Source organism: Oryzias latipes, chromosome 4 (genome assembly GCF_002234675.1).
Source record: "Oryzias latipes chromosome 4, ASM223467v1".
Taxonomy (NCBI): Eukaryota; Metazoa; Chordata; class Actinopteri; order Beloniformes; family Adrianichthyidae; genus Oryzias; species Oryzias latipes.
In genome coordinates, this window is record NC_019862.2 from 9,971,386 (window position 1) to 9,994,030 (window position 22,645).

A 22,645-nucleotide genomic window follows, 5' to 3' on the forward strand; every position below is an offset into this window, starting at 1 on the left:
TCCCTTTGTCAAAATAATATTTCTGAGTATAGATTTATGCTGAATGTATGATATCCTCATTTCACTTTGTCAATGTGTCGAAGACTTAGGTGAGTCTTCAAAGATTTATTAAGTGCTATCAAGACAGAAATATAGATAATAAGTCTACCCAGATGAAAACTCCCTCCATGAAAGAATAAACCCCTTTTTGAGCTGCTTTTTGCAATATGAATGCTGCCTTGAGGCTCAACATGCTCTAAACAAAGAAAACTTTACTGGAACAGAAAATGACTAAGATGTTACCAAGTATTCAAGCATAAAAAGCTGCCCAGCTCCCTTCCGCATGGGCACTTTTTCTCTATTTACAACATTGGAACCATTTTAATTGGCATCCAGGTAGAAATAAAACATTTAGAGTATAGTCACATTGACCAAACAATTCACAACCTTCTAAACCCTCTCAAGCTGTCCAGCTGTTGCAGAAGTATAAGTTTTATTCCGTATTACTATTTGTGAAAAGAAAGAATTTGAAATAGATGTAATTAAAAGTGATACATTAACATTTTGGGATGTAAGACTTTTGCCTGCAATAGCAAGTTATTTTCTGTTGCTAAAAATATCACTTTACGGTTTTGACAGTTAATTTCACCGCTTCATCTGTTTAAATTTCAATATTTTGTTGCCCACAGCATAACTGATTCATCAAATACCCTTTTGCTTTCACTCAACTAGGCATTCAGCTAATCCAGACAGCTGCTATGCGTTTTTAGGAGATGAACATAAATGTTCTGAACAATGTCTTATCAAGAGATGTATCGAAAACTGAACACAGGGTAATTTGTATCGTAGTGCAGCATTTCTGTAGCAGAATTAAAAATAAAACTCAACCAACAGCTGTTTTGCTCAGCTGTTGGACAGAACAAGTTAAAAAAAAAAAAAAAAAAAAAAAACTCAAAACCAGAAATGCTTTTTCATTTTCAAAATGAAGCTGCATTTTTTGACTAAAAATTAAAATGAAAAAGCAATCCACCAAAATGCTTTTTCATTTTCTTCTTCAACACTGCTTATTCTGTCACATAATTAAAATGACAATGAAAATGGTATTTGACATTTCATTTTCAAAAAAGTTCTCTGGTAAATGTGTAGCAAAATTCATTTAGAAATGTCTAATTTGACAATAAAATGGATTAACAAAAATGCTTTTTCATTTTCAAAATGTAACTGCATCAATTGACTCAAAATTAAAATGAAAAAGCAATTCTTCAAAATGCTTTTTCATTTCTACTTAAAAAAACGCTTCTTCTGTGTCATAATTAAAACGAAGATGCAAAGAGGGGATTGCATTTTCATTTTAACATCCACCCTGCGAACATTGTCGCATTATTCAATTCGAATTAGCATTTCAAGCGGGGAGGCGGGGCGATGACGTCAGTGCTTTCGCTGCTAAGAGACACAGACACACCTGGATCAGTGTAGCTTTGTGTTAGCGGCAGAGAGGAGGGCTTTGTGATGGTTGTGAACTTCTGATGATTTTACACAGCTTCTCAGGACAACGTAGCAGCATTTCCGCCTTCTGCGGATGCACCGCGGTTTGTTGAACCCCCCCCGGACAAGCTTTTTTTCTTCGGACCGGCAGCTGCCTTTGCATAGAGGAGCGCGAATCCCCGCAATCCGAAGCACCCCATTGCCAAAGGCGGAAGTGCTGCTACGATCTGAGAAACCACCATATGAATTTGTGTTTCCAGTGGTGTCCAGAACAAAATAAAGGATTATGTAATTCCCACATATTTACATCCAAGATGCTCATTGCTCGTTCAGAGTTTTAAGTGCCTCAAAATGGGCAATTAAGTTTTCAGTAGTGATCACATCACTCCTGTGTTAGATTCGCTCCATTGGCTTCCAGTTGATTCCAGAATCAAGTTCAAGATCCTCCTGTTAACCTATAAGGCCTTACATGGTATGGCCCGTCCTACATTAAGGACCTCATAGACCCTTACCACCCAAACAGGACACTTTGCTCGCAAAATGCAGGACTGCTTGTGGTTCCTAGAATTAGTAAAAGTACGGTTGGAGGTAGAGCGTTTAGCCACCAAGCCCCTGTTTTATGGAATAAACTCCCAGCTCATGTAAGAGAGGCAGATTCAGTTTCTACATTCAAAGCTAGACTGAAAACATTCCTCTTTGGACAGGCTTATTGTCAGACTAGTTAGTATTCAGAGATCATTTAACTTAATGTTAATGTGTTTAAACTAAACTTAATAACAATAACTATTTGTTTTAAAAGGCTGCTAGAAGTTGAAGCTGGGGTAACTATGGTGCACTGGGGTTCTATCCTCTTTTCTCATCTACTTCTCCCCTCCTTTTCTTCTCTATTCTTGATTATTATTCATCATTTAGTTCCCTCTGTTTTTTTGCAGTGTAATTCATGTATTGTCCCTCTTTCCCTCTCCCCTCCGGGGAGTTGGAGTGCTTCCAGATTCCAGTTGGCTCATCCGTGCTCCTGTGCCTGACTGTGTACCTTGTCCCTGGCTCGCCTCTACTACTGCTCCTACACCTGGCTGTGGATCTTGCCTCTGGCTTGTCTCTGTACCTGGCCGTGTACCTCGTCTCTGCTCCTGCTCCTACACCTGGCTGTGGATCCTGTCTACGGCTCGACTCCGCGCCTCCGGCTGTCCCCCAAACTTTGGCTGGATGAAGCTCATCTGCTAGACTTTAAATGTGTAGTTGTAGAGATAGATAAGTTATTTCTTCTTTATGAGTTCTGGTAAATCGCCTGTCCGTCCTGGGGGAGGATCCCTCCTTCATGTGGGCACCCCTGAGGTTTCTTCGTTTTTTCCAGAATCCGTCTTTTTAAGGAGTTTTTCCTTACCGCGAAGGGGGGTCTAAGGGCAGGGATGTCCAGTTTGGCTAAGTCACTTTGTTAGTTGAATTTAATATTTTCCTATTGAATTCTATGTATTCATGATCCTTTTCATTTTATGTTTAACTTTTTCAATTACCTATACGAAAGCCCATCGAGACGACTGTTGTTGTGAATTGGGCTATACAAATAAAATAAAATTGAATTGTACCTCCACGGCTAATGTTTTAAGCACATATTAGCCTAATGCTTACCCGTCTTTCGCGTCCTCCTTGCAGCGAAGAAAAAAGCACTGACCATACGGATTTAAAAAAAATATGAGCGAGCAGGCCCTTAACAATAATCACAACAGTAATAAAGCACATTTAGAAGATAGTCTCCTGCAGCGTCCCGCTGAATTTGCTGTTCGATGACAGCTGGAGCCCCATCAACAGCTATAGCAGATTTCGCCATGCTAAACCTTTGTTGGTTGGACCAACACGCACTCAGCGAAAAGATGGAGGAGACTATCTTCTAAATGTGCATAGAAGTGGCTAACATAAGTTTCTTGGTGGCGCTTCCTTAGGGTGAAGAGCTCGGTTTCTCAGGAGGAGCTTGGATGAGCATCTCTTTCAGATGATTCCTAGATAACTCCCTGGAAAAGTCCCTGGGGAATACTCAAGATGTGTTGGAGGAAATGTGTCTCACAGCTTGACTGCGAGTGCCTTGAAGTTCCCCTGGCAGAACTGGAGAGGGTTTCTGGGAAAGAGGGGAGTCAATGCATCTGTACTTAAGCTCCTGTCTTGTGGCTTGGTTGAGGGTTAGCAAAAGAATAATGATATATGGATGGCAGATGGACTTCACTTGGGTGCTCAGCTCATTCTGAAGACAGTTCAGACTGAACCACACTCTTGGGATCGTTTTCTAGCTATATCTAATAACTCATAACATTTTTTAACAACTAACCATAAATGAAGTGTCATCAACGGTGTTTGAAAGTACATTTCCGTTCTGACACGAGTGCACTGGCTTCTGAAGCATGTGAAAAGGGAAAACAAAAAAGGTAAATCTTAAAATAAATCACTTGACTTGAGGAGGACATATGTCATCAAAATTCACTCAAAATGTCTTCTTCTCTAAATCCTCATTAAAGAATAATACAGCAAGCGATAATAAATAAATGTATAGATTAGATACTCTGAGTTGATGTACAGTGCAAACCTTGTATATGCTCACAAATGAATACATGGATTTCTATTTTAAGTTAGTAACAAAATACAAGATCAATTATTCTTGCAATGTAAGTCTCATTGTTTCTTATACTTGTTACACTTATACTATTTTTATCCTTAAGTCCTTAGGTTTTGTATATTTTGTGGCAAATGGACCTTGAGTCTGTAATAAAGCTTATTATTATTATTATTATTATTATCATGCACAACTACAGTACATATAGAACAGCTGCACACATCAATTTCTGCTTGAATCGATTGGCACACTTTCCTGCTCCATGCTATCTATTATCATAATAACAAGCCAGGTAACTAATTTGTAAAAAGGTTAATGTGCCTGACAAATTCAAGATAAAATTGGCTGTCAATAGGCTTCAGACCTCAAGGTATCTAAATAGGAAATCACAGCGATAACAATAAGAGGCATTTTTACACATGTGAACACGTGTTTAGGTTCAACTGTATACTTTGATTTAACAGAATAATCAAATCTTTAAATGTTAGGTCCCGAAACAAAACAATTGCATCATTCTATAAACTAGAGCTGTTGCAGACGACAGGAAATTACATATGCTCCTTAAACTACCTTAACTCTTCAACCGTTAACACAATTAACATAATTCACTGCTGCCGCTTGGCCAGGACTCCCTTGAAAAAGAGGTTTTTAATCTCAACGGGACTTTCCTGGTAAATAAAGGTTAAATAAAAACAATTAAAAAATTCCAAAGAATTCTGAAGCTGATAAAACAGCTTTGTGTCAATAACCATACTAGTGCAAATAATCAGATTCTGCGTCCGAATACATTTGATTTATGATGATTGCGTAAACACATTCCTACTGTAAAGCAGCTTTTTCTTAGCTACAGAATCTGTTGCACAAACGGTCTATGAGTTATAATAATTTTAAAGTGCATCAACACCAGAGCTAAAACTCCGGTGTTAAAGGGTAAAGGTCATGAGAGGTGATTTAATTGTATGTTGGTAATCCCTTGAAAACAATGAGTTTTAGTGTTCATTTCTGTAAAGCATACTCCACATCATACACGCATGGACCTTACCTGTTGTTCATGTGTGTTATGTGATTCTCATTAAAGCAAACTGTGTGCACTGAGCAGTCTGCAGGTTTGGGAGATCAAGTAGCAACTAAAACCTAAAGAAAGCATCTGAGGTATACATTACTCAAAACAACTCTGACATAGGGACAGCAGCTCAGATCCCTTTCATCTTGTTCAAAATTCTTGAGGTTATTATGTGTTGAATATTATGGTCTGCCTAAATGGAGTCTTTGTAATTATAGCTTTCATGCATGGAAAGGTACATTTTCTGAGGTAATTTAAAGGTTCATAGAAATGACAGGGAAAAAAAAAGATGACTGACAAGCTAAAAATGGAAAATATCTTCCGTCTGAGCCGAAGAATATTTCCAATACACAACTAGTGTGTAGCTGATTCTACTGATTACATGATCTAAGCTATTAACAGAAGAGCTTCAGTTATGCAAATTACAAGTGTTAGTGACAAAATGAACTTTTGACTCTCTTTTAATGCTGCTCTTACAAAATAGTAGTTGTTGACTCATTTCCACTATATGCTAAAATGTCCCATGTAGTGTCTAAAGCGTGTACCCTGTAATTAGAGTAGCATCTTCAATTTGACGTTTTTTAACTGCAAAACAAGTCCCCTTGAAAGCCGTCTATGGCATTGGTGTAACTCTTTTTCTCTTTAGCGCTGTGATATTCTGACTACTGCAACCACTATTACACTCAGTACTGTCTTTTCAGTACTCACTGGAGTCCTACACATTTTTTCTTACTTAAAATGGGTAAACAATTGGCAAAGTTGGGAGGCTATTTTGCTATTTAAAGCCATGCTTTCCCACAAGGACAGTTCAGTGAACTTAGTTTGAATGGGCAGGTGTTGCTGAAAATTTGATTTTGTTTGCTGTTCGCTGCACTCATAAGTGGGGAACAAACCACCTGGAAATGCCACGCCATTAAAACGACTGCTATTTTGGGCGCCATTTTTGCCCAAAACAAACACAGCCAAGAGAAGAAAAAAGCCATTAGTATTTTGTAAGAAATAGCTTTTGTGCAACTCTGAGGATTTCAGTAACATTTTATTCATCATTAAACTTTCTACTGATATCTATGGTAATATTTATAAAATGGGAAGAATTCATAAAACTAACAGTTTAACATAATTCTGAAAATGCAAAATAAAATAAAAAAATAGTAATAGATGCACAGATTAAAAAAAACAAAAAACAAAAAAACAATAGGGATTAGGCTGTGGATTATGGTCTGTTACTTGAGGATTTTCCATAAATCAGAACATCCCCGACGAAGGAAAGATTTTTAAACTGAGTGATGTGCATTCTCTTTTAGACGCTCATTTGTTGTGACTGCTTGATTTAGTGTCTTCTCTACTGCCATACTAAAATACCTATATGCCGATCATAACACATTAGACGTCATCTGCTGCAACTCAGGGGCAGCATGGAAGCATGTCACCTCAGAGAAATGTATGTCATTCCCATGGTTACGGCTGTACAGTCTGTTAAGTATTATGTAGGCTAAGTCAAAAGGCTTACAGCAATACATAATGTGAGGGTCTAAAACAAACTTTACCAAAAAAAGTGACATTTTTCTGAGAGCAGTGTTTTTTGGGGGGGTCTTAGTTTGGCCAATACTATATGGGTTGGAAAATCTTAATTTTAGTGGATTTTAAATCACAGATATTTCATAAAGTCACATATTTTCCTAAAGTGTGACATTTTGAAAGCTTTTCAAGACTTTTCCCGAGGGATCCACTTGCGTCATTGACACCGAGCTCCATTTCCAGCAAACGCTCGGCTGTTCATTTGGTTAAGGGAGAATAAATAGGGGGTGGTTCTCCAGTCGATGCCTTTAATTGCTCCTGGGCTGTATCAATACCTACCGGTTTTACTGCTCCATCACGAGCCACTGGGAACGGGTTGCCCGGGAAACGGCCGCATGGCAACAGGATCAGAGCCTGGGGGTTGTCTGCTTGTAGGTCTGCTCTCATTTTAAATCGCATTTCCTCACTAGATGGTGTGCAAGTCACTGGAGAGAAGACTTCCTCGCGCGGTGAAGCCTCCATCCGAACAGACCTGGGAAAACTACAGGACGGAACACTTCCTGAGCGGACTCCGAGGTGGAAAAGTGTGGGGATAACTAAAGCTCGATTCTCCGGCAGATTTTGTGTAAGGCTGACGCTCGCTTTTGGCATCCAGAAGACTTGGGAGAACTAGCGACAGCAGAATCCAGCTGTGATGGACATAATGATTGCGGTGCAGGATGCCTGCGTGTCTGGTCAGTGGCTTACCGCGTTCATTCTTAGCCTGTGCTGCTTTCTGCCGTCCTGTTTGCCCGCTGGACAAACTGTGGACTATTCGTCGATTGAAAGTGTGGTCAGCAGACAAGGCGACACGGCTCTTTTGAGGTAAAACAAGCTAACAGTACACAACTTCACTTTCTCCTCACCACACCGCCCTATTTACTCACAAGAAGTGAGAGCCCCCTCCGTGCCCGCACTTTAGCCGCAGCTCGGGGGGGTTTCGGTGCACTTTGTTTGACTCGGTTGTCATTTTAGCGCCTGCGTGATACACAACAATAGGTCGTTTTCCCTCCAACCCCGTGTTTTCCCCTGACGGGGGGTGGTGGCAAGTGCCGCGAGCTCACAGGACGCTGCTCTGGAGACAAATGCAGCCCAGCTGCCTCTTAAAGTTCTTTTCGCCACTTTCCTTTACATTTAGCCCTAAATACAAGCAAAGTGCTTCGTGTGGTAACGTCTCGCTTAATTGTGCTGCGCATCACTTATGTAATTGAGTCCCCACCGTTTCTTAAAAAAAAAAGAGATCATTGCCAGACGTGGCCATGTTGGGGGTGTTTTTGAGGGTATGTCGCAGCTTCAAAGGCACGCGGAGGAGCGCCGCGCGCGCGCGCCGATCTGAGCCGAGTTATGGCAGTGACGCTGTGTCTTCATCACGCGCCCCCCTCCACCCGTCCATCCATCACGTAGGCTCCGGTGCCAGCTGCACAGGTACACACTCATTAGGGATTAAATTAAGTGGTATTTTGCTTCAGCGAGCAAAGAAGGGTGTGATTACAAAATCTGGGATTAAACTCAGAAGCCAGAAACACAATCCAACTGCCGAAAAGTAACTTCAATATTCACATTATAAAAGATCATTTACACATCTTTCTTAAGTGTTGATCTATAATCGGAAACACATCCTGGTGCAATTTCTGTCTAAGATAAGTCAACATGTTACTTTAAAAGGTGGATCTTTGAGGGATTGTGATGATAAATGACTGCCAGTATCAAATATCTGCTTTGATGCTTCAGAGGAATTGCTGAAGAGGGATTTCTGCCCCATTTCAGTATGATTTCTGTAAACGTTGGCTCTTAGGTTCAAGGTGTGGACATGCATATGAAGCTGCTATGTCTGCTTGGCTTTTAGTCACTGGTTTTCACTGCTTTGCCTCTTCAATTTCGGTGGACATGCATGCCACAATAAATTACAATATGACTAATTTACATTATTAACATGATCATTTCATGTTTTCCGGATATTCAAAAGTCATCCTGGCAAAGGGGCTTTGTAAAGGGTATCTGACATCTGAGTTGTTTTAGCTTTTGGTAGCTTATTGCTCGCAAATATATCAGTTCTTTAAAGACGAACATCTCCAATTTCTGGGAAAGAAGTCACTGTCAAGCTAGTCTAAAAAACATTAAGAAACGGAAGTTAGAAACTCATTTGAGGGTTCTTACAGTTGTATTGTTCCTTTCTCACATGTATGTGTTTGTCTGCATGCCAAAGGTGATCTGGTTGCATCGGTTTCATGTTTCTTAAGAGTGATGAGATGTTCTGCTCTGTAGCTGAACCGACATTATGTAAACTCACATTAGATGACATAGTTCTGAAATGTTTCCATCTATTTTTTATCAATGGTCTTGATAGTCAGACATCAATGCATGAATGAACCGTCTTTTGTCTAGGATCGGCTGAAAACAGGCCCTGTTTGTTGAGCCTCTCCATTGTGGAGACCCCTGACTAGTCAAGGGCAATTTTGCTGCGCCCCAGAGCTGATTGCTGGCTAAGAATGAGAGCATTCTCAAATACGACAAACCCAGAAGCATGCAATTAGTCACTGCCTCTGGATTATGGAGTGGCTCCCAAGAGGTTCCTCTGCTACAGTATGCCAATTTTCACTATCTTGAGGGTTTGGGATAGAATTCTTCTCATCCAATTGACGTTGGACAGTGGTTTCAGATCAATAACATCATCTGGGCTTTTTAAATATAGGATGGTCCACAAATGTTTAATGGCCCTTTAAATCTTTTCTGTAACCCTTTAGGCTTAGGTGTTTGTCAGTGTTGTGCTGCTTTCACAGCATCATCCACATACTTTTAATTTAGGTGTCATTTTATGTTGATTTTTGATGTTTTTTTTGTGTATGGATACTATACGTTTCCCAGTGAACTGGAGAAGCATTCCTCTCTTTTCCATCCACTGGATTCACCTGAAAAAATTTTCATTCTCCTCAGTAAATTAGTCATCTGGCACTACAGTTAAAGCCATTGAAAGCAGGGAGCAGGATAAAAAGAGTTTCTTTCCTGCGCTGCCAGGAGACACACATGGGCCACAGCTACCTCTTCCACATGGATAACCAGCTGTAAACAACAGCAAAGAGCCATTGTTTAAGCATGTAGTTCAAGATGGCTGACACGTTAAAACACGCTATTACAATTAACGAACGTTGGCATGAAACATTGTTAAACTTGCTTTTATGAATGTAGTGAGTACAGAATTATACATATACACAGGGCTCCAGACTGCGACCATTTGGTCGCATTTTGCGTCCAAAATTTGAGAGTGTGCGACTGAATTTTACATCCAGTCGCACATGTGCGACCAGTAAATTTGCCTCCCCCACCCTACGTATTTTTTTATACATTAAATGTGGAAGGGGCACGTCAATGGTCAATGAAATTATCAATGAGACGCGAGCGCACACACACGCAGGCAGACACACACTCGCGCACATTTTCATGAAACGCAAGCACAGACACTCGCGTGATGCCCGTCTGTGAGGCGGCCACTGCGCGTGAGATTAATAAGTCACTGTAAGTGGCTAAAATATGTGGAGGGGGCGGGGCCTAGAGATATTCGCGCGCGCGTAAACATCTGTGGGAAGGAAACAGAGACAAATATCACAACCTCATATTGCGTCTGAGCTATAAGTAAGTGAACTATTGATTCGTTCTTCCGACCTGCGGCTAGTGTACCAGTGCCAGAGTGTACAGCAGGGGTCTCAAACTCGCGGCCCGCGGGCGATTTGCGGCCCCCAAGATGATATTTTGCGGCCCCCGCCTCAATATGAAGGTTTAATGATACTGCAGCCCGCCAGTTTTAATGAATGACACTTTCTCATTGTCGTGCACGGAGATGACCAACCAATCACAGTGGGGGCGGGACAATGACAGGGCCTGAAAGCAGGACACCTGACAGCCCCCCTCTCTCCCCAGACCACATGAAGGAGTTCCTTACTTTCCTGTATCTCTTCGCTCGTAATTTTCTAAATACATGCAGTCCGTGCTGAACTTTTCTCTGGGTCACACAGACCCGGAGGAAGGTTAAGTTTTGGTTACGATTACGGCGGCGCATCAAACGGTTTATGAACGGCTGATACAGCAGCACACCGCCCCCGCGGGAGATGGTCAGCTGAGGAGAATAAATGTCCCACACCTACATGCGTGACAGCTAACGGGGCTTGAACTTTAAACACGCTCGAGCAAAAACAACATTAGTTTCAGACACACTGAAAATACGTGGGGAAAATGCAACGATAGACGTGTTTGAGATGAACCGGCACCTCGCCTGGGTCGTTGGGGAGACCAGGCCGGGGGGGGGGGGGTTGTGAGATGAAGGCGAATCTGCAGCAAGACTGAAGGAGAACAGGATGTTGGAGTTGTCCTTAACATTCAATTTAGTTTCAATATTCTTCTCCCCCTCAGTATGATCTGTGTTATTATATATTTATTTTATGATTATTTTAATGTTTTGTAATGCATGTAGCCTTTTTAAATGAATTGGTATTTTAAATTATTTTAATTAATCACTCAACTACATAGACCATCAGGACACATGTCCCATAATGCATTGTTTTGTAGTCTGTAGGGCAGCTTTCAGTCAGTTCAGTTTTCAGCTGTGTCTGGGTAGGTTTGCCCCTTGCTCCCACCCCTTTCTCGCGATATTTTTGTGATGATTGACAGTTGATGTTGGAGCAAAACCAAAAATATATGTCTCACCAGGTGATCTGCGCAGCTTTGAGTTCACCTGGGTGATCTCAAACACGCTTATTGTGCATCTTGGCTGCACCTATTTGGTGTCACAAAGATAAATTTCCATCCGTTTTCTTTACTTATTTGTACTGTCATGACAGCGATGGTGCTGTCAGTTTACCTGTTGTTGCATTTTCAAAAGTGAAGAATAAAATGCGACACTGAATTAGAAACAGCACATTGTAATTTCTGCATCTATTATTAAAGTATTTATTAGTAATACAGTGGAAATTAGTACATTTGGTTAGCATGTTGATTTACGGTATGCGCCCCTAAATTTTCTGGTTGTGCCCCTAAAATTTTCAGTTAGGGGCCACTGTGCTCCTAGTGAAAAAAGTTAGTCTGGAGCCCTGATACAGTATTCATGTTTCGCAATTTTTAGGTTGTGTCCAGGGACTACAGATGAAAAATAGCCTTTGGGCTAATTCTGGCGCATTGCAGCCATGCCTTTAATGTACATTGTCCCTGTTAAACAAATGAATAAATAAATAAAAGGCAAAAAAAAAAAGTACTCATCAGATTTAGCAAGTTGTCCCTCTTTAAAAGATTTAAGCTCTGCAATGACATCATAGGAACACTTCAGCTGGAAGAGATTGAATGTAAAACAAAACAAAGAAATCATATTGTAGGATTTTTAAAGAATTTATTTGGTGTATAAAAAAATAATGTAAAACTTTGTATGTAACCCTGGTTGGTAATGACATAAGTCAAACATTTCCTGGGTTCCTCACACTGTTGTTGCTATTTTGGTCCATTCTTCCATGCAGATCTTCTCAAGCGTTTGCATGTGTAGGGCTGCTGGGGGGCAACACTTTCATCGTCCTCTACAGATCTCTATTGTATGGAGGTCCGGACTTGGCTGGCTAGGCTCCAGAATCTTGAAATGCTTTTACGTAACTACTCCTTCACTGCCTGGGTGGTGTGTTTGTGATTATTGTCATGCTGGAAGATCCAGCCAGATTTTATCCTCAATGCCTACCGCTCAAAATCTCAGCATACATGGGCCCATTCATCTTTTCCTTAATATGGATCAGTGATCCTGTATAGCCTGCGCATGTACTGCCTTAAGCAGGGAGACATTTCGAGCACTGCAGGATTTTAATCTATGACATGTACTATGTGATATAGGGCTGGGTATCAATATTTCCAGAATCGATTCGATTCACCAGAGCCTTGAACGATTCAATGCACGATCCACTTGATTCGATTCATTTTTTTATAAATGCAAAAGAGGTATATAGATATTAATCTGATACAGTTCACACACTGTGAAATGTAATTGTCAAATAATAAACCAATGAGACTGTTAACACCATACAGTGTCACATGGTTTCTCAAAAGGAGAGGCTCCAACAAAAATGTGCAGATCATTATGTTCTTCCTCTCTTGAAGGACGTTTCAGTTTGGCCACTAGGTGGAGCTTGCGCTGTAGCTTCACACTTTATTCCAGAAGATTAGAGCAAAAAAAAAAAACGGTGCAAATGGTTACTTTTAAAAAGTTTCCTTAAAAGAGTTTGGACAATTCATGCCCATGAGTATATAAAGGTGTTCATTTAGTCAGCAATGTATGTTTAGTTTGAACGATCGTTAGCATCAGTCATCCTATGGGAAATTAAATTACACGTTAGCATCAAGCTAGCAGACTTAGGTTTTACTGCTGTTATGTTAGGTAAAAAGGAAAGGCATAAAAGATCTATCTCTACTTTTATGAATCGATTATTGATCTTCTTAAGCTAATATTCACCTTTTTTCGGTCTCGCTGTTTTGCAGATTTTTTTTCAGTGCAGTTGGCAACGCTGGTCTGCTGTGCAGAATTCGGTCAGCCTGCCAGAGTTCTATAAATCTTTGACTGCGAGCAGATTTTTGTTTGAATTCTATAATACTGGACTTGGTTTGTGTTTTATCCATGCATGTCTGAATTGCAGTTTAGTTTAAAGTACACACACATGGGGTATTCATCTGGAGTGATATAATGATCTTGCTCTATTACACTTCATCTGACATTGTATGGAGGCAGACAGCAGCAGCACGGCCAGTGAAGTGGGGGCAACTCTGTACACACCAACAGACAATGATCTCAGCTTATTTTTTGTTATTTAGTTTGACAGTCTGCTCTCAGCAACAAATAAGGCCTGTACCACAAAGCCTTTGTCTCCGTAATGGTGCAAAATTGACTTGTCACGAGTTTGAAAGTCTGGTATTCCTATAAATCTAAAATCATTACTTCATGTCAGCAGACTGGTTGATAAAAATCTTTTCTGGCTGTTCATGATTGAAGTGGAGCTGTGTTTTATAGCCCTATCTAGGACAAAAATGGTGCCATGCATCATTTTCTTTGTCTACATCATTATTATGGTTCTGAAAGGTCTTGACATTTACCATAAGTACTTGTGCCAGTGACAACATCTAGTTTAAATGAGTTAAAGCCCCACCTTAAGCATATTCTTGCAAAATAGAAGAGAATAATATTAAGTGATTGCTCAAGCTCTGAGGGAGACACTTTGAAAAAGACCAGAGAGATCAAAAATGTGACATAAGAGTGGCCTTACTACTTGAAATATTCCAGAATTCTTCTTCAGCAAACAGCTTTTCTGCAATATAAGTACAAAAAAAAGCTCCTAATTTTTAGCACATTGTTTTAGGATTGCAAATATTTTCTGCACTCAACAAAACAGCTGCACGGACAATTTTCTGAATACCGGTGTCAAATATATGTATTAACCTGAAACAACCAGGAAATTCCTGCTTGTAGGTGTTTTAGGATCTAAAAACAACTAAAAACAGAAGGTTGGGGGATTGATCAATAACTTCATTAGTGTTTTAATTAAAGCTGAGTATCATCAATTATTTCCAGAATCAATTTGACTTGATTCACAAATTTACACAGTTTTTACATTTACACATATTTGTATAGAAATACATTCATAATCTATACATGTTTTGAAGATATTCATATTAATCTGATATAGTTCACATACTGTAACATTTATTTGAGAAATACTAAACCAATGAGACTGTTAACACCATACAGTGTTAAATGGTTTCCGAAATGGAGAAGCTCCAACAAAAAATGTGCAGATCATTAACATTGTAACGGCTCTAAATAGGATCATATTACAAATGTAAATGTTCTGCTTGTCCTGGAGGGCGTTTCAGTTTGGCCACCAGGTGGAGCTCGTGTTATAGCATCGCACTTTATTCCAAAAGATTTGAGCAAAAATGTGGTGCAAATGACCACAAATGTTTAGTTTAACCCTTGTGCTATCTTAGATGACCCCACCCTTACTTTGACGTGTTCTCCCTACCATGACAAAGGTGGATAAAGGTGGAAAGATTTATGTAATCCATGGACACCAGTGAAGATCACAAATCATTGAAGAAAAAAGGTTCAGAGCACTGTCTAGTGGGTCTAGATGACCCATCTCCCAAGTGCCTAGGATAGCGAAAGGGTTACAAAAACGTTTCGTTTAAAGAGTTTGGAAAATAAATCACGCCTGTGAGTATAAAAAGCTGTTCATTTAGTCAGCAATGCATGTATAGGGCGACCAAGCATTAGCATTAGCCATCCTATGGAAAACTGCATTATACGATAGCATTAAGCTAGCGGACTGATGCTTTACTGCTGTTATTGTTAAAATCACACTGCAATGTTCCGTGAACCTTCCGATTGTATTTTGGAAACTGTCTATCAGTTTAACAGTTTTGATTGATTGTTTCATAGCTTGACCTCACCAAATGTCGCAAAATCTCATGAAAGTAGAGAGAGCCAAGAAAAGGCATAAAAGATCAATCTCTATCCATATGTATAAGAAAACTGTGACAAACAAGTACTAGTAGCACTGCAAAGTAGTCTGCAGCTTGTGACATTATTGAGCAAAGGATGTCCCTTCATAGAAATCATAAACAGGGCTCAGTAATGGAAAGCCACCTCCAAAAATTAATTACCAAAGCAATTTTACAAAGGTTTGTGTAGGGCTACACAATCACACGCACATTCACAGTCACACCTAGGGATCTTAGGTACTAATACATACATAAACTAAAATGGATGGTTACTAAATTAATTAATGCAGTTTGTTTCCCACATTATTTCCTGTCCCATAAACTCTAGTGTATCTGTAAGCCTCTACTATAAATAAATTTGCTGAGATACAGCAAATAAATAAAACTGAATTCATCACCAAAAGTGTTGGTTGAGATTGATAAAGCAAAAACTCAGTGGTCATGGTTACACTGTTGGAATAGCCAGAATGTCAGTTATTAGTCAATACTATGCTCTTGTTTACATCTAGCAATTTATTTTTTTGTGGGGTTTTTCAGTGTTGTGCCCCATTCTGTTCATTCACAGATGTTCCATTTTTAGTCTCACTTGTGAATGGGAGTTTTTTTGTGTGAAGTTAGTTATTCTGTCAAACCCATGGGACAAAAACTGTATGTTCACTGTGCAAACATACCTAATCTGAAGATAATAGGCGAGCAGCTCACTTTTTTTTTTTTTTGTTTTGCTTCCGACCTCATTTAGTCCATCTTCATACCATACTTTATAAATCATACATTTTTAACCACAGACGACAACAATGTCGTGGGTTAACATGCATTTAAAACCTCAATGTAAACAGCAAACACTTTTAAATGAATTGCATTTGTGGCCTTCATTTGTCAGACAAGTCAATCCTTTGAGCTTTTAAAAAATTAAGCATTTCTCTTTTCTAATGTATTTCAATTAGCACTAAAGTGATTGAGTGCCTGCTGAATTCTAGTCTAAATGGAAATGCTTTCTCAAGGTAATTCTTTTTTGGAGAAATGGATGCCATGCTAGACTTTAAAGCATATTTCTAATAATTCTTTTATAATCACCACAATTATAGGGAAAAGGGACATTTATTTGGGTTAAAAATGGAGTCCCCACCATTTTTTGGCTCTGCATGATAGAAGTTCACACAGAAAATCTTATGGTAGCATTTTTAGCCAAATGAAAGAAACTTTAACCAGCATATAACCGCTAAATGAACTTCAGTTTGTACTGTTTAATCCGTTTTAACTAATAATCCTCAGAAAATACTGAAGATTTTACCAAGTAAGCATTCTATAAATGCAAATGTAGCTTGATTGTGGTTTCTACAGTTCCTACAGTTTTAGTAAATAGTTGTCATATGCACAGAAGTCATTTTTTTTTATCATGTTTTTTTTCTGGATGCCACTTTTCTGTTTATGTTGCAGATTTTGTTTCTGTTAGAGTTTCTGCAGAGTCAAGTCAATTTTACAAGCTCTTTGTTGAATGCTGCACTGCCTTCTCACTTGCAATGCCAAGTCTTCTATACTTTCATCACTGAGAGAACCATCCCTTAGAGCCCCTTCAATTAAAATCCTTAATCAATCAGTTAGCATCTCCTTGTGTTTTATGATAATTAGTTGTGCTACTCTGACAACACTGCATAATCTCTTCTGTGCCTTCTCAGTTGAGCTTTTATACCAGCAAGTCTTGGCATGCTGCACATGTCAGCTGTTTAGAAACAAAATCTGCTTACATCATGTTTTAAAGCCTGCCATTGTAATGCAGAAAAAGGACAATAAAACGGTGCATGTCTGTTGGATTGGGCTGGTGACTCGAAAGATCTATCAAATCTCAATCAGCTTCTGGTGATCAGGGCATTTTCTTTATGCGGGTCTTTGAATCCTGCTCTGCATGACAAAATCTTATTTGTGATCTAAAGCCATATTATTTGGGAATGTGAAACTCAATAATTAGCAGGAGACATGGTCCCTTAATAGTGTCACTAATGATGTGACCTTCAAAGTGGAAGGGAGCCACTCAGGGAACAGCATTTAAAAGTAATTTAGCTGGAATATCTAAACAGGTGTTGATACTCGAATATCTGTAGTTTCTGTTACTGATTTAAAGAAAGATAAGGCAGTTTTAGGTTCTTTGAGTTCACATTTAATTCAGCTTATTTTGTAGAGCCAATTTAAAAACAAGGCTGCCTTGAGGCCCTACACAATAAAAGCAAGAAACATCAAAGTATAAAACAACTCATTAATTATTTAAGTCCAAATATATATATATATATATAAACAGTGATCAGTGTAAGGATTTTTTTTAGTCTTTTGGCTTGTACCCATTGTAAGGGGGGTTGGCTAAAATGAATTGACTTGCATGGGGATTTGGCTGAGGTTGAATGCCTCAGGTGCAAATCTGGTACTATTCCCACCGTTGGTGGTAGTGCTTCCAGCAGTTTACTAACCTGTATGAGAAAACAACTAGTTCTGGTAAAATTAAGCCCATTCTACTTTAGTAAAAACTCTGTTCAGATGGACTGATGAAGTAAATCTTATTTTGCTAGAAAAGAAAAAACAGCTGATATAAGTTAAGTCATTCCGGCTGCAGCCTACACTCTTGAGTTCATCCACAGGTTTTGGTTAGAATCTGGAGTTTGGCGTGTCTTTTTCTTGACCCTCTCTTTTGTTAGCATGACTGTGTTTAATTTCTTGTCACAGTTGAGTTCGTATCCATTAGCTTTTCATGATTTTAGAATATTTTTATTAATTTTGTGTGTTTTTTATTTTTATTTGTAGCTTTCATATAGTTGGATTTCAGTGAGGGTTTTTAGGTCTGTAATCTTGTTTTTGCGGTCCTACAACATGGTTTTTGCAATGGTTGTCTGTCTGGAATCAAAGTATTGTTATAATCCAGATTATGCTGAAAAAACACTGTTGTTTTGCTTAGATTGATATAGTTCAACACTTTGGGTAAAAATGTAGGCTCTGTTCCTTTTATATAGCTTCTAAATGACACAAAGCATTTTTATTACAATGCTGTAATTTGCTGGTTGATAACTGAGAATTGTGATGACTGTCCCTTTTGAATTACTGCTTAATTACAGATTCATGACAGTATATTAAGGCTTTTCAATTTTTACAAAGATGGCACAGTGGTTTGTTGCTGTAGAATAATCCAATTAAAAAGGCCAAACATTGGCGCAGCTCAAGTGGAATTGAAAACCGTCCCTTTTGCATTTGTTGAGTTATTCTGGCAACAGAAGAATACATTTACTGAAAGGGTTAATGATGGGTTATTAAGAAAGCTTAGGATTTTTTTCTTTAATTTAGCTATTTACTATACCAGTAGCTTGTTGTTAGGATCTGATTTATAAATTAGTATCTGATTCTTCTTATGTTCCTTCTGCCTTTCTTTAATTTCCATTGCCTTAAATGCATCTGTAAGTGAACTTGAGAGCCAATTGCAATCATGATGACTTTGTAATGGATGATCTTTCTGATGTTCTCTGGAAGGCAACACATTTTTCTTGATGATTTTTTTTATAGAAAGAATTTATATCCTGTTATTTTCTGTCATTCCCAGCTGTTGAAAGAAGGGCATCATTTTTCAGTCAATAAAACCCCTGAGTAATATTATTTGCTCTTTTATCAGTCAAGAGATGCTGCATTTTTATTTGAACTGATACTGAAGCAGCAGATAGGGGCATGGCAGCACAGGCAGGGATTGGGATGTTACTTGCCTTATGGGAATCTAGCTGTGTTGCAAGATAGTGAGAATGCAACATCTGTCCAAAAAATGTGTTTGGAGGATCTCAAATCAGACAGTGCACTAACACATCATACAGAAATGCAGGAGTCAAATTTAAAGTTAATCAGATTCTGTGGAAAAAAAAAGAAGAGAAAAGTCAAACATAGAAATACATCTGTGAATCTAAAAGTGGTTTTGTGATAAGATAGTTGTTTTTCAAGCCTAATGGTGATAACTTTACTCTGCAGAGATTTTATTTTGAATAACTTTATACGTTTATATTTTAATGAGCTTCAGTCTTTTTACTCTGTTCCTTAGAAGATTCATAAATATTAAAAGTTATTCAGCATAAATGTACCACTAGAGAGAGTCTTGTCGGAGGAGAAGGAGCACCATTTTTTTCCATTTCATTCCTAAGATTTTGAGACGTAATTTTGATAATTTATGGAGCATGGTAAATTTGTATTTGCATTTTTCCAGGTACTATGTAGGGGTTGGAAACCTAAGTCACCTCACATTTCAGTTCAATTTTGGTTTAAGAGGATACAATTCAATTATGAAAGGATTATTAATTCATCCTGGAAAACCTTTTAGGAAATGTTTTCACCACAACACACCGTACCACCAATAGAGTCCCCCCACCAAAATGAACAACCTAAAATAACATAATTTTACTTTTTATGAACAGATCAGCTTTGACAGCATGCTCTTTAGCTCAAGCCAAACCAGATAACAAGTGCTTTGCTAGCTGTTGAACATAATTGCCACAAGAACAGGCAGACGGCTGGATCCAAATGCAGCAGGTTTGTTAGCTCCGCTAAAAGTCCACAAAGCTAAACCAGGGTCAGGTCACCGGGGGACAGTCTACCAGCTGTCCCCAACTTACCCCCTTCCTCATATAACCTCATATTAGGGTGAGGGGGTGGGGGGTCTAGCCTGCGATGCGCCTTGGGGGGGGGCTACTTGGCAGTGGCCCCCCTCCTATGGTTGCCGTATGGAGTGGGCCCCCCCTCTTTCGGTTTTATTTGCACCTTAGACATGTAGGGTCCTTGGTAGGGGGGGTGCTTGGACATCACTGCCAGCAAGCAGCAGATGTCCTCCTGGCACCCTACCCGCCAATTTTAACCGCACCTTAGACATTTAGGGCCCCTTGGTGGGGAGGGTGAGGGGACATCACTGTGAGTAATCAGGAGATGTCCCCTTAGTCCCTACTCGCCAATTTTAACTGCACCCCCCTTAGTACACACACCCCTCCCCCTTCAATATATACATTCCAACATAAACACACACACATGCACACACACACCCTTTCAAACACACATACACGCACACACATTTTGCAAGGAAGGTGGGACCTGGGTCCATCTGTCCCCTACCCCTTCCCTGGTGGGGGGTGCGGGCCCCTTGGCGATGGCGGCCGTGTCCCTTGGGTGCTGGCTCCCTGGGCCCGGCGGTGCTCTCTCCGCACGGTGGGGGGGTTCATATTACACCTGAGGCAGGGGTGTTCGTGTCCCTGTGGGGTGGGTCCTGGTCCTTGCCCCTGAGCGCTGGGCCCCGCCAAACTTCCAACATGGCCGAGCCTGGTCGGGCCATATTTATAACACCCCTTGTGGGCCCTCTTTTTTCCCCGGGGTTCCCCCCTCCTGGGGGGGGGGGGGGGGGGGGGCGGGCCCCTGCCTTGCTCCTCCCTGGACCAACCGTGGGCCGGGCGGATGGCTGCCTGGAGTGCGGAGTGTGTCTCCCTTGGGGGGTCCTGGCTCGTACCTGGGGTAGGGGCGGGGGGATGCCCGGAACTCCTGGGTGGTGGTGGGGTGCTCGTCTGGGGCTGTGGGCGTCCTTCTCCGGTGGGGCCCTGCGTTGGGCGCTCCCGGTGCGGCGGGGGGGCTGCTCTCCTGGTTGGGCTGGGGCGGCGCTCTCTTTCCCTCCGTGCCTCCCTGCTCTCTGGCTCTTGGGGCCTTGCGGCGGTCCTGCTGGCCCTGGCCTGGGTGGCGGGCTTGGTCGCCCGGGCGGCGGTTGTTCCCTGCCGGTTCCCGTGTGGCGTTGGGGGGATTTCGGCTGCCGCTGCTGCTGCGGTGGGGGTCTTGGGGTGGGGATGGCTGGGCACTCTCCCTCCTTCTTGTCACGTTCCACCATCCATTTTAGCAGAATATAAACACTCACCTGAGCACAGGTGTTAGCTCACCTTTGCACTAACAGTTTGCATGATTGAATGACTGAAATATTTCACACTAGTTGGTTTTAAGGCATAAGTATGCGTGTGAACACTATCTGTTTTGTGTACATGTCGACAGGTGGACATTTTTGCAGCTAGCAGGTGTGTTTATAACATTTGAGTGTGTGTGTGGATAGGCCCCGCCCTTTTTGTACTACATTTGAACCTTACCATAATTATTAACAACCAGTAAACTTGTTGCTTTATGCTGCTTCATGGTCTTCCCCCCCTTCCCCTCCTATTATCACCCTCCTACCCCCCCCCCCTCTCTAACGTCCCTCTCTCTTCTTCCCCTCTTTCCTTTTCCGTCCGGTCCAACACCAAAGATTTTCAAACATGATTGAAATTAATAAAGTTTGGCCTCAATTACAAAAGGGGTTTATTCAGACATACCTTAGGTTTGTCTGAAGATTAATAACCCTTATTGTTATAGTAAAATATGTCCAACCCAAGAGGCCCTCAGCTCTCATCTGTCTGCCTAGCTGTTGGACAGGACAAGTAAAAAAAAATAAAATAAAAAAAATAAACCAGGGTCAGGCAGGGAGGGGTCGATAACTGGCATGAGATCATCAGAGGAGAGACAGGGTAGTCAGGATCCAGATGAGAGTCAGGTCAGGCAACAGGCTAACAGGGTCAGGAGACAGAAGATCAGGTCCAAATACAACACTTTGGCTTTGTTGTCAGCATCAATGAAGGGAAAAGACAATTGGATGCTTTGTGTCGACATTGTTACACGGAGAAAAGCTTATGCCAAAGGTAACACAACTAATTCGATAACGACGTCTACAAGAAAAAAATGTGCAAGTTGAAATGTTTGTTTTTCAGGCCAGTGTTAATTATCCAAAGTTTTTGGCTCCTGACAGCTAATAGTTGTATTTTTTGACATAGCAGATCACCTACATAGGTCAGTTTTATTTATTGTTATATAAAACCAATAAATCTGTTTTGTAAGTCATTTTTTTCTGCCTTTTTGTAGTGAAAAAATACCGAACCGAGCCTTATGAAATTATTATTATTATTGTTCTTTTTACACTTGTCCTGTCCAACAGCTGGGCAAACAGATGAGAACTGAAGGCCTCTTTTGTTGGACATACAGTCAGGACCATAAATATTTGGACAGAGACACATTTTTCCCTAATTTATTTTCTGTACATTACCACAGTGAATTTTAAATAAAACAACTCAGATGCCACTGAAGTGCAGACTTTCAGCTTTCATTCCATGGGTTGAACAAAATGATTGCATAAAAATGTGAAAAACTAAAGTATTTTTTAAACACAATCCCTTCATTTCATGTGCTCATAAGTAATTGAAATAACTGAAAACAAAATGGTCATTACTAATATTTGGTTGAAAACCCTTTGTTGGCAATGACAGCCTCAAGTCTTGAACTCATGGACATCACCAGATGCTGGGTTTTCTTCTTCTGAATGCTCTGCCAGGCCTTTACTGCAGCGGATTTCAGTTGTTGTTTGTTTGTGGGCCTTTCTG

General features: G+C 40.3%; 1 protein-coding gene across 3 annotated transcripts in view; it reads left to right on the forward strand.

Moving 5' to 3' along the window:
• Window positions 1–6,934: 6,934 nt before the first annotated feature.
• Window positions 6,935–22,645, forward strand: part of negr1 (neuronal growth regulator 1) — a 165,088-nt gene continuing 149,377 nt past the window's right edge. Inside the window, exon 1 of one of the 3 annotated variants that reach the window (XM_023954180.1) lies at window positions 6,935–7,511. In XM_023954180.1, the coding sequence (XP_023809948.1) occupies window positions 7,342–7,511 (170 nt within the window). In that variant the 5' untranslated portion in view covers window positions 6,935–7,341. The remainder of the gene's footprint in view (window positions 7,512–22,645) is intronic. The other 2 variants (XM_023954181.1, XM_023954182.1) reach the window with 2 other exon arrangements.